Source organism: Amaranthus tricolor, chromosome 7 (assembly GCF_026212465.1).
Source record: "Amaranthus tricolor cultivar Red isolate AtriRed21 chromosome 7, ASM2621246v1, whole genome shotgun sequence".
NCBI lineage: Eukaryota > Viridiplantae > Streptophyta > Magnoliopsida > Caryophyllales > Amaranthaceae > Amaranthus > Amaranthus tricolor.
The window spans coordinates 15,713,471-15,728,038 of record NC_080053.1 but is presented as its reverse complement, the minus strand read 5'-3'; the positions used below and the strand labels follow the sequence as shown (position 1 = coordinate 15,728,038).

The following is a 14,568-nucleotide window of genomic DNA, read 5'->3' as shown; positions in this document are numbered from 1 at the left end:
AGTCTTATGCAACCTATCAATACTCTTCCACTCCGGAGAATCAGATGGATGTGTGAGCAAGTGACCTTTCTTCACCCTATCTGCATGCCACCTCAAATTTAACGCATCTTTCTTTATAGAAAGCAAGCGCTTGAATCTAGGTATCATTGGAAGATACCACAATACCTTAGCCTAGGGCCCTTTAGCATCCCGAGCCCCTTTACACTTGTAGCGCGATAACCCACACCTAGGACACTCTTCTAAGTTCTCGTTTTCATTCTGATACAACACACAATCATTCAGACACGCATGAATATTCTGGTACTCTAAGCCGAAAGGACACATGAGCTTTTTGGCATAATATGTTGACTTTGGAAGTTCATTTCCCTCAGGAAGCATCTCACCTAACGCTTCTAATAACATTGTGAAACTAGCGTCACTCCAATTGAACTTTGACTTAATGTTGAAAATTGTCAACACTGCTGTTAGTTTGGTGAACTTTGTACATCCAGGGTACAAAGGATTTTGAGAAGCCTCTGTCAACAAGTCAAAAACACAAGGACGTTTTCCTAACTCATCCTCGACTCCTTCCATCATCTCATCAACATGATCCACATCCTTATCGACATTCTCTTCATCTGTCTCATACCCATCAACATGAGCTACTACATCCTCATTGACATCAGCCACATTATTGACGTCCTCAACAACACCTTTCTCTTTGTAAACTCCCTCCTCACCATGCCAAACCCAAACATGATATTGAGGCTAAAACCCACGTCGAAGTATGTGCTCCCTAAGGATATCAACACTATCTACCTTTGATACATTGCCACAAGTGACACATGGGCAATAAAAACCAACTCCCCCCATTCTAACTTGATGTTCAACCGCAATTTTAACAAATTCTAATTCGCCATTAATAAATTCTGACGATTCAATGCTTCCATACATCCAAGAACAATATTCTGTCATCCTAATTAGTATGATTAATTAATTCAAAACAAAATTAATACACATAAATACTTATTTATACCAAAAAAATTTAACCCTAAAAATATAAGCACAACATTGTGCTATAAAATAAAATCACTTAGAATAATTAACATTGTATACTTCATCTTTTATACTTCATATTCTAATTCTATATATCCAAACATATATTCTATACTTCATACTTCAATATAATACACTAACAAACAATATCAAAATCATTTAATTCAACCCCTCAGAATTCAAACAGAATTTAATACACTTCATTCACGAAAAAAAACACTAACAAACTCATTGAAGTAACCTAGGATCAGAACATCAGAATTCAATACACTAACAAACAACATCAACTCATTGATGTAGAGCATCAGAATTCAGACAGAATTCAGTACAATAACAAATAAAATATTAACAAACAACATTAACAAATGCATTCGAAAAATAAGGTAAAAACACGCAGGTGGAATTCAATAAATTTGAAACAAAACATAAAAAATCAGAATTTAGGAAATCTAACCTTTAATAAGCAAATAAATGGTAAGAATTGAAGAAGAACCAGGAAGAAGAAGCACGAAGAACAGATTGAACAGCAAATGTCGTGGGTTTTTGAAGATATTTTTGAAGAACTTGAAGGAATTGAAGAACTTGAAGAACAACAAATGTCGTGGGTTTAAGGAGAATACAACATTATATGAGGGTTTTGAGCAAAATGCACGTTGAAACGCGGATTTTAAATTTTTCAGTAGTAAAATGCTATAGGTTATTTGCTGCGGGCTGCAATAAACCGCAGCATTTGTTTGATTATATGCTGCGGGCAAAGAAAAACCGCAGAAATTATTAGATTATATGCTGCGGGCTACAAAAAACCGCCACATTTGTAGAATATTTTTTTTTCTTTTTTTTTTAGCTATTTATTGCTGCGTCTAATGGAAACCGCAGTAAATGACAAGCAGCATATACGTTTTTTTTTCCACTAGTGGCTTTATGAACTTTTTCATTGAGAAAATACTTAAAAATAATATATAGTGATGTTTTTGTGATGAAATCTTGGTAGATAAAATTAATGTGAACTAGGAATTTTAAAAAGAGTATTTTTTAAGTACTTTATAAAAGTTAAAAGTTAGGATATCATTTTAGATATATTCCTTGAGTTTTACTTCATTAAAATAACATTTAATTGAATTTTCGTTTAAAAATATTGTTCTAATAGGAAGAAGTCTTGAATACTTTCTTAATTATCAAAAATAGCTAAGAAAATTTATTAATTAAGTTTAAAATAAGTTAAAAGTTTATTAATAAATTTGAAAATAAAAAAGAAGTTAAATAAGAAATAAATATTAAATGGGCACTTCTTAACTTGTTACTTTTTGGCATACTTCTATAACATGTTGAATCACATGATGACCTTTGAGCAAATTGTCGTGGACCCTATGGACTTTAATTATTTTTTTGTATATCGATTTATGGCTAAAATGATTGTATGAATTATTTAAAATAATAATCATGAATTTTATTGGCTAAATAAACTTATCTCTTTAAAATGATTCCACATCATCTTGGTGTTTTGATAAAATTTTTATTTTGGACTCAAGTAATTATGAAGAATTATTAATCAGTTTATCGGTAAAATAGTCAAACTAATTTGTTGAAATGCTTAGCGTTGTTTTTCTTGAACCTTTTAGTCAAAAACTCATCTAATTTAGATTTTGGAGCCTTAATAACTTTTCAGATTATTTTTCATAGTTATGATAAATCTGTTTTACTATTTTATTTGGTTATTTGATAAAATACGTTATTAAGTACTTATAAATATTACCCTTGACTTTTATGATTATTTATGACATAATAATGACTTAGTTTAGCCTCAGGAATCTTAGTATAGCTACGAAAATTTATTATTTAATTAATATTAATTTATTAGATACTAGTAATTTGTTTCTATTAAAAGGGTAGAATTGTGAAAATTTTGACTAGTGGAAGTTTGACTTATAAGAATGTAAACTATTTCGGTTTAAAGTGTTGTTTGATATTGCATGATATTGATTGTATGACTTTGATAGTAAGGTAACGTCGAACCATGGACCGGCATGTAAAATCCCCGCGTCCGTGTTAGCCGACACGTAAAATGCGGTGTGAGATAAGGGGTCCGAGAGGAACCCGTCCTGTGGACTCTCGAGCATAACAATATTGAGAGGAATGACGACTCCTGCCACAGTTAGGGTTTAGGACTACGGTCCTCACCTAACAAGACCCTTACATACATCAGTTGTCATTATTGTTGTGATCTTGTGATGTGCTATGATGGTAAAGTTATGAGGCTTAATCGAATTTGATTGAATAAGCATTAAGGTTACCAAGTATTTAGTAACAGTAATGAACTTACGCAAGTATTGAGAATGTAACTTAATGGCTTAATAAAGGTCAATAATGAGTAATAACCTTCTATATCGTGCTTGATGATTATTTTGTAAGTATGATTTAACTATCGCATCATAAGCTTGTTGAGGAAATTGTACTCGGCTTTATCGCTGACCAATTCAATCGGCTGTCATCCGTATTATGAATGGTAGTATTTTCCAGGAAAAATTACCTCAGGTTTTGATCCAGTCTGCAACCTTAATTATTCTATCGAGGACTTAGCTCCATTAATTTTACTTGATGACTTTGATGACTATATTGTACTTATGTTTTCTTTTATTGTATTTAAGCAAACCTTATGCTATATTTTCTCAATTGTAAGATTTTTAACTTGTATTTTAAATGGTTTTAGTTTAAATGGTTTTTAGCAATTCGGCGTTTTACACTTTTGCATTATTTATCTTAAGTATAATTATTAATGTTAATTATGTATCGAGAATGTCGCTCCTGCTACATTGGTGACCTGTCATACACCTTTTGATATTCGTGGCTTGTGCTCTCATTTTTATAGGTTGCCTAAATCCATTTTGTGCATTGTTGTTGTTCTTGGTCTTACTTCTTAATGTTGACTATACACTTGCTTGAGGACAAGCAGAGTTTGGCTTAGGGGGAGTTTGTTAGCTGCATTTTATTTATATTTTAACCTCATTATTTGGCTTTATTATATTGGGATTTTGCGTAACTATGCTTGCTTTATTTGGGATTTTATGCTTGGTTGGATATTTTGACGTTTTTGTGCATTTTAGGTAATATTCATCAAAATCAATCACAAACCAAGTACATTTGGCGAATACAATACTCACTTAACTCTGGAAGCTCAAGTAATCAAAGCCTTGATGACCTAAGTCAAGGAAACAAGGCCAAAAGGAGCTAAAGTAGGCCATTTTAAGCCCACTCGACCAAAATTGGATTGAGCCAAGCATGCTCGAGCATACAAAAGACTTGCATTAGAGATAGAAGCTGAGCAGGACCATCCTGAAGGCTACTTGACCCGGTCGAGCGAAGTTGGCTCGAGTCAAGCGAAAGTACTATTCACTTCCAGTAGCTTCAGATTGTCGATAAAAGCATTTTCAATTGGTCGAGCTCGCTCGCTCGGTCGAGCGGACTGGCTCGGGTTGAGCAATTTGGGCGATCAGTAATAATTACGCTTTTAAAAGCTGTTGATTGGATACCCTACCCATTTCTTCCGCCTCTCATACTCTACTGCTCCACCACCCCTATTTGCCACCCATCTATAGCCTACCTGTCTCACACATAGGGTGGTGGAGAAATCATGAAGCCACCACCCACCACTTGTCCTCCCTCCTATAAATAATGAAGAAGAAGGCTCAAGCAAATCATTCAATCTTTCTATAACTTATTTTTCTATACTTTAAGCTTTCGTTGTTATTTGTTAGTTTTAAACTTCCTTATGTACTTTCCATATAGTCCTGTATTTTTTATTGCATTTTTCTACTAAAACACTTATTATATAATTGAAGCTTTTGATTTGCTCATCATTGAAGATCATTTGATACATTAATGTAATTGAGATTAAGTTAATTCTATTGAAGCATTTCATCAAGCATTTGAATTGCAATTGAAGCTTTATGGAGGTAGTCATTGGCATTCATTAATTCCACATTTGGTTGTCTTCCTGGATTGAATTCCAAGCTAATAATTCCTATTCTCTACACTTCATTGCTTTTGATTTGGTTGTTGTTACTAGTATTTATCATGAATTCAATGTCTTTAGTTATGTTTAATTTTATTATGAGTGAGTAGTTCAATTTGGTATAGGCTAGGTATTATTACCTTTAGCTTGATTGTGTTGTTTATGGTTTGAGATGGATTTTGCTATTATTGTAGTGTCATTGGATTGAGGGCGAGAGTCGATTTCTAATGCTAGTCTATGCTTAAAATTGAATCATTTTTCATGAGAATAGGTAGATGTTTTGATTGGAAATGATGAATATGTGCTCCATGTCTTAAAATTATGTTTAGCTTGATGACAATAGGTAGTTGAGTATGTTATAGGAAGCTTTTGTTGCTCGAGAGATAACATTAGTATCCAAGATGCGTTCTTCCCCTTAACCCATATCCATGACCTTAGGTTGAAGATTAGTAAACACTACTTTAGTGAGAAAGCCTAGTTTTTGAGTCTTCATCATCATATTACCTTTTAATGTGTTTGTATTGCCTTTAATCTTACGTTCTTGGTTAATTAGCACCTTTACTTGTTATATACTTTATTTTAGCTCTAGTCTTTATTTGCTTGTTTTAGTTAATTACACCAACAAACATCTATATATACATTGTTGAACCAACTAATTGATTGAGAATCTCAAGATATACACCTCACTCCTTGTGGACTCGACCCGTACTTGCCGATGTACTACACTACGCCGTGCACTTGCGGAATTACTATTGAAGGACGTAAGTCCCGATCAAAACTCATACTAATTGGGAACTTACAGTATTTTAATGGAAAATGTAAACTAAAACCGCGACATTTATTAGGAAGCTACAAGGTGTATTTTTATTGGGAAGTTACACGGTGTAGCATTGTAACTGATGTACACTTATTTTTTTAAATTTCTTTTTTAAATATTTTTCTTTTAAAAAAGGACGTTATAATCATCTTAATTGAATACATATATCTTGTTTAATCAGTTATATGAGTTTTTAATTCTTCTACATTTTAGTAAGTAAATCGATATAAAATATAAGAACGCTTTGCACATTTGAATGAGCTTTTCAAAAAAGGAATGTCGCTATCCTAAATTATAAAACGCGTATCTAATAAGTCGAAATAAGTACTTAGTTAATTGTACATCTTTCCAACATGAAAATTGAGAAGATATTTTTTTATGAGGAAATGGGAAGATATTAATGTCATTTTTATCTAATGTTACAACTTTAAGGACCTATTCTCTTCGTCTGATCTGATTGGATCTGATCTGAATTTACTAAGGTCTGATCTGATCTGATCTGATCTGGTCTAATTCAGTCTGATCTGATCTGAATCTTTCTGATCTGATCTGATCTGGACTGGTTTGATCTGATCTGGTTTGGTCTGGTCTGATCTGATTTGATTTGGTTTCATTGAGTTTGTTATTAATAATAGTAGTATTAATAAAAAATCTACAAATAAATACATATATATATATATATATATATATATATATATATATATATATATATATATATTTATATATATATATATATTTATATATATATATATATATATATATATATATATATATATATATATATATATATATATATATATATATATATATATATATATATATATATATATATATATATAGACACACACACACACATATCATAAAACTTACAATATTTTGTTGTATTCTTGTGAACTGATTTCTTTATTTCTTTCTCTTGATCCACCGGTGAAGAACTTGAAATTACAGGAAATGCATATTTACTTGATACATGTTTATATAGTTATATAAAATGTTAGGTAATAGAAATGAGAAAAGGTGAAGTATTTACTGATGGCTCTTCAATACAACAGGAAAATATTAGATACATCATTAATTGCGAGAAGCTAATAGAAATAAGAAAAGGTAGTTGTAAGTCAACGTACGATGACATCAATATTTATACTCCTGGTTCTTAAATCTCATTTCCAAAGTTTATACTCCTGGTTCTTAAACAATAACATGATACAAGTAATTAATTTAATGTAATACGTGTCTAATTATACTCCTGGTGGACCTCTTTCTTAACCTCATTAATGTATATGTGTCGATGATTAATAATAATAATAATAATAATAATAATAATAATAATAATAATGGTATGTTTTGATCTAATCTGATCTGGTCTGGTCTGATCTGATCTAATCTGGTCTGATTTGGTCTGATCTGGTCTGGTCTGATCTGAAACTTTCTGATCTAATCTGAATAGTTCTGATCTGATTTGATCTGAATAGTTCTGATCTGATTTGATCTGATCTGATCTGATTCCAATAAGAATAAGTAATAAGTCAAAAAAATAAGTTGAAGAGAACACCTTCTAATAAACACAAAAACTTTTATGAAGCGCGTATCTTACAAGTCTTTCAAAATAAGTATTAATTCCCCTATTTTCCTTACACTTAAATGAACCCGAGATACCAACTATTTTTTGAAAATCGTACATCTGATTTCTCTAATGTGACGCATATTTCACAAATGCAACTATACATAGAGATTTAAAGTTTTAAACACGAGCGTCGCAATTTCTGGTTTCTTATAACTTGAATTTAATTACAGAAGGCTTTAATATTGCATCAATTGATATGTGGATTAATGTCAGAGGGATGAGAAATATTTTTTTTAGAGAAATACCACGTGCTAACCTTGAGGTGTAGAAATTCCACATGGTAACCTAGAGATATTGGGTTTTCCATGTGTTAACCAAACTTTTTAAAAATCCACGCGGTAACCTTGAAATTTATCAAATTCTTTCTCCTTGACCTTTTTACACAAAAAACTTTGAAAACGTTAATTAAAAAGCTTAAACCTTACTGTACGTCTATTTATTCGTTTCATCAAATCAAATGGTATCAATTTCATAATTTGATAGTAGAAAAGAATTAAAAAAACTAGGGTTTGAATTTGGGGGAAAAATGTTAGGGTTTATGATTTATGAAACTGATGTAATTTGATATGGTGAAAAGAATAAGTAGGCGTACAACAAGGTTTAAGCTTTGTAATTGGCGTTTTTAAACATTTTCTGTGTAAAAAGGTTACGGAGAAAGAATTTGGTAAACCTCTTAGTTACCATGTGGATTTCTAAAATGCTTTGGTTACTATGTGGAAAACCCAATACCTCAGAGTTAATACGTGAATTTCCCTTTTGAAAAAGTTTCATAAATAATAAAAAATGAAAAAATCAATTTTTAAATTTTATAACTCATAACCTGTTGAGTTAGACTGACCAACCAGAAATCGGGAGTGACCCAATCCGAAAATGACCACAACCCGAAAATGACACAAGCGAAATAATCCAACCGAACCCGTTCGATCGACCGTTTTGCCAGAATTGCTTACTAACTTTATTTTATGGACTCGCATTAACTCGAATAAATGTTAACGTGACCTCTTCGTACACGAAATTTTGCGTAGGCGAAATCATGACGACGATCAAAATCAACAATACAACGCCAACGGCCTTGATATTGACGGTGATATACAGGTATCACCTTCAAGTGACACTAACATAAAGCTTAAGCCTTCAGTGAGCTTCTCACCAGTAGTTCTTCCACTTGCCTTCCCATCTGTAGATTCTATGCGTGAGCATCCGTATTAACTTATAAAAATAATATAACGCCCACAACAAACAAATTAAAAATAAAATTAAAAAAAATACAAATTAAATTATTTCCCTTGAATTTTTTTATAAATTATTTAGCATGCGCAAATCTTTACCCACATTACCAAGATCCTCTCTTACTTAACTTTGTAGGAGTATTTTTTTTGTGATGTTTTTTTTCTCTGTTAAATCTTCCCTAAAACACGGATCTTACTGGATTCTCTATCCGTACTAATACCATTCCTTACTTCACTGATTCGTGCTCCACAAACATTCATTTTATTCCATAAAAAATTTATTTTTTAGTGCTGGAAGTAGAAATAAATGAAAAGATATAATTTTTTGAAGAAATAAATCAGATATTGTATAATCTTAATTACATTCACATTAAAACTCCTGGGAATTTGATTCTTTTGAAAAAGAATTTGTGGGTAAATACATTTGAGCTGTTGTTGTACACTGATTAACCAAAAAGTTTGTGAAAAAAATGGATTTTTGGAAATGGGTTTTTCTGGGTTTGGTTTATTTTGTTACATTATTGGTAATTGTTGAAGGGTTTGAATATTCAAATGTGAGTCACATTTCATACATGGAGTCTTATGAAGTTTCTGATGCTCCTCAACCTCTTATGGTTCCTATTACACTTATTGATGGAGCTGATTCAAAGGGTGCAGGTGATGGGAAATTCTATTCAAGTTTTGCTGTTTTGTACTTTATATTACTGCTGTTCCTTTAGTTTATTGGATTTTGCTTTTAAAAGTTTAATTTTTGATGGAAAGTTTGGATCTTTTCGGTTTGTAGTTTGTACCACTAAATTACTTGGAATAAGTGAAGAATTTCTTCTGTTTGTTGTATTGGATTGGTGTGGAGTCATAAAAGAGTGAAATTCATTGAGGTGTTTGGTAAATGGCTGATAGCCGGTAGTTGATAATGGCTTTGACCAGCTGATTTTGAATTCACTGCTATAAACAGTTTGTTCAAAAACAGCTTATTCGTATTAATAAGCTATTTCAACCAATTAATTCACCAAACCCACCAAACCAGCTGATTTGACTATCCAACCCTCTATTTATATAAAAAAGTTAAAATTGCTCAATAAGCTAATTTGCAAAACCCTTTGTTTAGGTTAAGAAATTGTGGTTTAAATTGCATCTGTTGTTACTATCTGAATTTCATGTGCGGAGGCTAATTGAATTGTGGCTTCCTTATATAAATAGTGTTGTGTTCTGACTGTTATATTAATGGAACATATTTCTCAATTAATGAGCCTCGGCTTAAAAGAATGCATATAAGTTTTCAGTTTTTTATTCTTTTTCTTTTTCATTCACATGATTCTTGTTTGATGTATAGTTTCTAACTCTTGTAGAAAAAGCTAGTTCTTCTACAAAGTCACTCACAATGCAGGAATCCACTTAATATGATGATAATGACAAGGATTTTTAGTTTTGTTACACAATTGTTAAGGAGTGAGTAGGTCCAGTCTTTTTTTGGTTAATTAGCAATCAATTGTCTTATTTAGTAAAACATAATTCGCTAGTTAGTTCACCTTTTGGATTCGCAATTTGCTCAAAATTTTTCAGTAATAGCCTAAAACCGACCGTAATTCGCTTTTTCCGATTTGTGATTCGCAAGACGATTAACGAATCATGTGACACTGGTCTAATTTGAAGTGTATTTAGTGCAGATTGACTTTAGGTTTCTTATGATGAATTGATGAATTATAACATTTGGCAGCTTGTTTTTGATTGGTTCAAAGCTGTAGCATCTGGGATTGATCTATTGGCGCATGTCGCTGAAGCTTACCGACCCAATCTTTTGGGTTTAAGGCTTTAAAAAGAAAAAAGAAGATTATTTTCTGTTCTTATGATACATCCATGATGACTTCAATTGTTTTAGTTTTAATTCATAAAAAGTTTTATGTCTTAGTCCTTAGGGGATGAAGAACATATTTGATGATATGAACAATGCATTTTTACTTCAATAGTGTTCTCTTCATTTTTGCAGTTTGCCTGGACGGAACATTGCCTGCATATCATTGGGACCATGGATTCGGGTCAGGGGCCAACAGTTGGCTTATTCAGTTAGAAGTATGTTGTATATACATGTACTTAATGCATTTCTACCTAGAGCACTAAACTACTTTGCATTTTTGTTTTCTTTGTACATCCTTTGTATGAGTATATATCATGAAGGAGGCTGGTGTAATAATAATATCATGAAGACCCTTATTGAGCCGAGAGACTCTTTGACCGCACTCTCCTTTATGGGTATGAGTTACCGTCTTTTTTCCCTCCCTAGACCCTAACCATAGTTTTCTATGAGTGGGATACACTGGGTATAATGATGATGATGATGTTTATACAGGAAAACGTCTCGACTTCAAAGTTTTATTGATTAGATTATAAATCAATACTACTTGTATATGATATGTATCGACTTTTGGTTTTCTTAATGTTTCTTTCTCTTGTTTATGTTGAAATCCTTGGTCTGCAAGTGTTTAATGTGGTTGGATTTCTGCATCTTGCATTAGAAGTTGGTATTGCTTTTGAACTAGAAAATTGTCATTCCTGTGCTTACAGCGTACTTTAGACTCTAGGTTGGTCTCAATAAGGTTATTGAGCTGCATTGTTGCTATGTGGTGCAGGGAGGAGGCTGGTGTAATAATGTTAGAACATGTGTATACAGGAAAACCACTCGACGTGGGTCATCTAAGTATATGGAAAAGAGCTTAGCATTCACCGGAATATTGAGCAATAAGCCTGAGGAAAATCCAGGTCACTATTTCTATTTTCCTTCGCATTGAGTTCTAAAAAACGTCTAATTATCTTTGTAATCAATTTCTTCCTCAAAAATTTAACTAAAGGTTATTATATATATGTCCAGATTTTTTCAATTGGAATAGAATAAAGCTTCGATATTGTGATGGTGCCTCTTTTGCTAGTGAAGGCCAAGATGAGGTTTGTTCAATTTCATTGCAAAACTTTTTAGAATACATTTCAACAATGAATCTTTAGTATTCCCTCAGTTTCAGTTTGTGGGTTACGCTTTGACCAAAATTGTGACAGCTTTTTCTCAAAGTTTAATCAACAAACTGAAGCCGAGGGAATAGGATATTAGCATTTAAGTTTTAAATAAGATCGATTAAAAATTGGTAGTTTCCAAATTTGCATTTCCGTAGAGGTTTTTATAAGCTATCCAATAGTTGTTAGTTGCAAATATGTGTAGGTTCACCAGTTGTATTTTAGAGGTCAACGTATATTTTCAGTTGCCATGGAAGAATTCATGGGGAAGGGAATGCGAAACGCTGATCAGGTTCTTCTTTCTGGGTGTTCTGCTGGGGGTTTAGCATCTATATTGCACTGTGATGAATTCAAAGACTTGTTTCCAGGAGAAACAAAAGTGAAGTGCCTGAGTGATGCAGGACTCTTCCTTGATGCGTAAGTAGCTATTTTAGTTACTGTTCGTACCGTCAGGAAATGTAATTTTCTGTATGAAACCAAATATTAAGATATAATTTTGACATGATGGCATTCCAGAATGGATGTTTCAGGAGGACATACCTTAAGAGACTTCTACCATGGTGCCGTTACCTACTTGGTAAGAATGTGTTCTTATGTTTTCTCTTATGAAAATGTTACGCTCAAGTAGCTTTTTTGTAATCTTTTATGTCATGCAGGGTGTAGGGAAGAATTTGCCCCCTTCCTGTACTAACCGCTTGGATCCAACTTCGGTAATCCTACTTCCATTTTTTTCAAAAACATGTTTGAAAAGTGAATGTTAAGTCGGAGTTTTCTTTTTTGTTGTTTTAGCTGAGACGGCGTGTATTATTTTTCCTGGTTGTTTTTTAAAATTCCGTTGCAGCTAAATACAACTCGTTATTGTCTGTCTGTGTGTGTGCAGTGTTTTTTCCCTCAAAATTTAATCGCCAACATTACGACACCTTTATTCATCCTCAATGCGGCTTATGATGCGTGGCAGGTTTGCTGATTATTTTATTATTATTATTATTATTATTATTATTATTATTATTATTATTATTATTATTATTATTATATTTGAATTAGTGCTAAAGCTGTTTAATCTGTCTAGAAAAATATTCTAGTTCTGAATATATAAATTTTTGTTACTGAAATCAGGTTCAGGCGAGTTTAGCTCCAAGATCAGCTGATCCTCATCACTTGTGGGATGAATGCAAAATGAACCATGCACAATGTTCTGCATCACAGATGCAATTTTTTCAGAGTAAATTTCTCCTCAACTTCAATCAATTCTATTTCACAACACTTCTGTAACAACCGTCTCAAATTTCTTATAATATCCTGCTGCAGAATTCAGAGTTCAAATGCTAAATTCCGTAAAAGCTTTCAGAGCATCCCGGCAAACTGGACTTTTCATCAATTCTTGTTTTGCTCATTGCCAAACGGAGAGGCAGGACACATGGTTTGCCGATGAATCTCCTGTTCTCCAAAACAAGGTACTTGAATCTGTCAGTTTTTTGGAGCATTCATTAGCAGACATCGAATTTTAGTTTGTGAAATATTCAATATAAAATCTATCGGTCAATAATTAAGTTGTGTTGTCTTACATTGTGAGTTCATCATCACCCGATGTTGTCTCATTTGCCAATCGCTAGAGTACGATTATTTTTCGATGTTAGAGAGGAAGAACAAGCTCTGGCCTCTTGGGGGTGGGATCTGAATGTGGGGAAGGCTTGCATGTGCTTCATTTAGGGAGAATTGTTAGGAAGGTTACAGAATATTACCAAAAGATAACTTGCTTAGGAACATAAGATTTGAGTCTTATCTTATTGATGATAGACCATAATGCATAATATTTTATACATTTATAAACATTTCACAATTATTGACTTTGTGGACCAATTTGTTGATTAAGATAGTAATCAAGAACTCAATCCGTGATATATTCTGTGTACAGAATTCATTGTCTCATATGGCTACACAAAAATCTCCTTGAACACACCATACGTAAACAGCATGATCTGCTAATCGCCTCGTGAATCGCAAATAAAAAGTGAATTATGATCGGTTTTAGGCTATTTTTGAACCATTTTGAGCACATCGTAAATTCAAAAGGCGAACTAACTAGCGAATTATGTTTGATTTTTTTTTTTTTGAACACGATTCAGTGATATTTGGTTTGTGTGAAATGATTTGCAGCCTGTGGCCATAGCTGTTGGAGACTGGTACTTTGACCGAATGCCCATTAAACTTATTGATTGTGCATACCCTTGTGATACTACTTGTCACAACTTGATTTTTCGATGAGACAGACTCATCACCGGTAGCTTCATTCTCATCTTCGTCTGCCTCAGGGATTCATTACAACACCGCGTTGCTGCTAATTCTGCTGCTCATTCAAGTCGTAATTGTATTTTGATGTTACTCAATAATTAGCTAAGATCTTGATTTGATAATAGGGGCCGAAAAGTCGGTTTTCCTAATCGTATTCTTAAAGTGGTTCCTCTTCTTAGCAACCTTAAGAGAGTCATTTTATCTCTGAGGCATTGTTTCAAAAGTATATAACTTTGTGTTTGAGGAAATGAAGCTTCAATACCTGGTCATGAAAAAGTATTCATTAACTAGAAAAAGCATTTGATTCAGTTTTATATGATATGTAGTATTGTCTTTGTTGTGGTTATCCGGTGAATGTTTATGTTCTACTTTTTGTGTCTTTTGATAGTGTGTGTAAGTCATAAGATATAAAGGAGTCTCAACTTTAAGCTTAATTTTCTGGTTGAATTGGTTTATTAACTTGCTATTAAATGCTTTAGTTAAGGGTTTGAAGCCTATCCACCTGTTATTTTAAGTGGTATATTATGAAACTATAACTACCAAGCTTAAAATTTTTAAT

The 14,568-nt window shown here is 32.7% G+C and overlaps 1 protein-coding gene across 1 annotated transcript; it reads left to right on the top strand.

Moving 5' to 3' along the window:
• Window positions 1-8,664: 8,664 nt before the first annotated feature.
• LOC130817813 (pectin acetylesterase 6-like) lies at window positions 8,665-14,568 on the top strand. The gene is made up of 11 exons (XM_057683722.1): window positions 8,665-9,371; window positions 10,702-10,784; window positions 11,342-11,471; window positions 11,581-11,654; window positions 11,923-12,134; window positions 12,234-12,294; window positions 12,374-12,427; window positions 12,598-12,675; window positions 12,834-12,939; window positions 13,026-13,171; window positions 13,875-14,568. Exons 1-11 carry the CDS (start codon window positions 9,185-9,187, stop codon window positions 13,980-13,982), a joined length of 1,239 nt encoding a protein of 412 aa, XP_057539705.1. The 5' UTR covers window positions 8,665-9,184; the 3' UTR covers window positions 13,983-14,568.

Bases quoted from the DNA above. Each gene is read 5' to 3' on its own strand.
- LOC130817813 (XM_057683722.1), top strand. From the start codon at position 9,185: ATGGATTTTTGGAAATGGGTTTTTCTGGGTTTGGTTTATTTTGTTACA. The intron at 12,135-12,233 runs GTAAGTAGCTAT...ATGGCATTCCAG, and splicing joins GCAGGACTCTTCCTTGATGC to AATGGATGTTTCAGGAGGAC. The intron at 12,940-13,025 runs GTAAATTTCTCC...ATCCTGCTGCAG, and splicing joins ACAGATGCAATTTTTTCAGA to AATTCAGAGTTCAAATGCTA.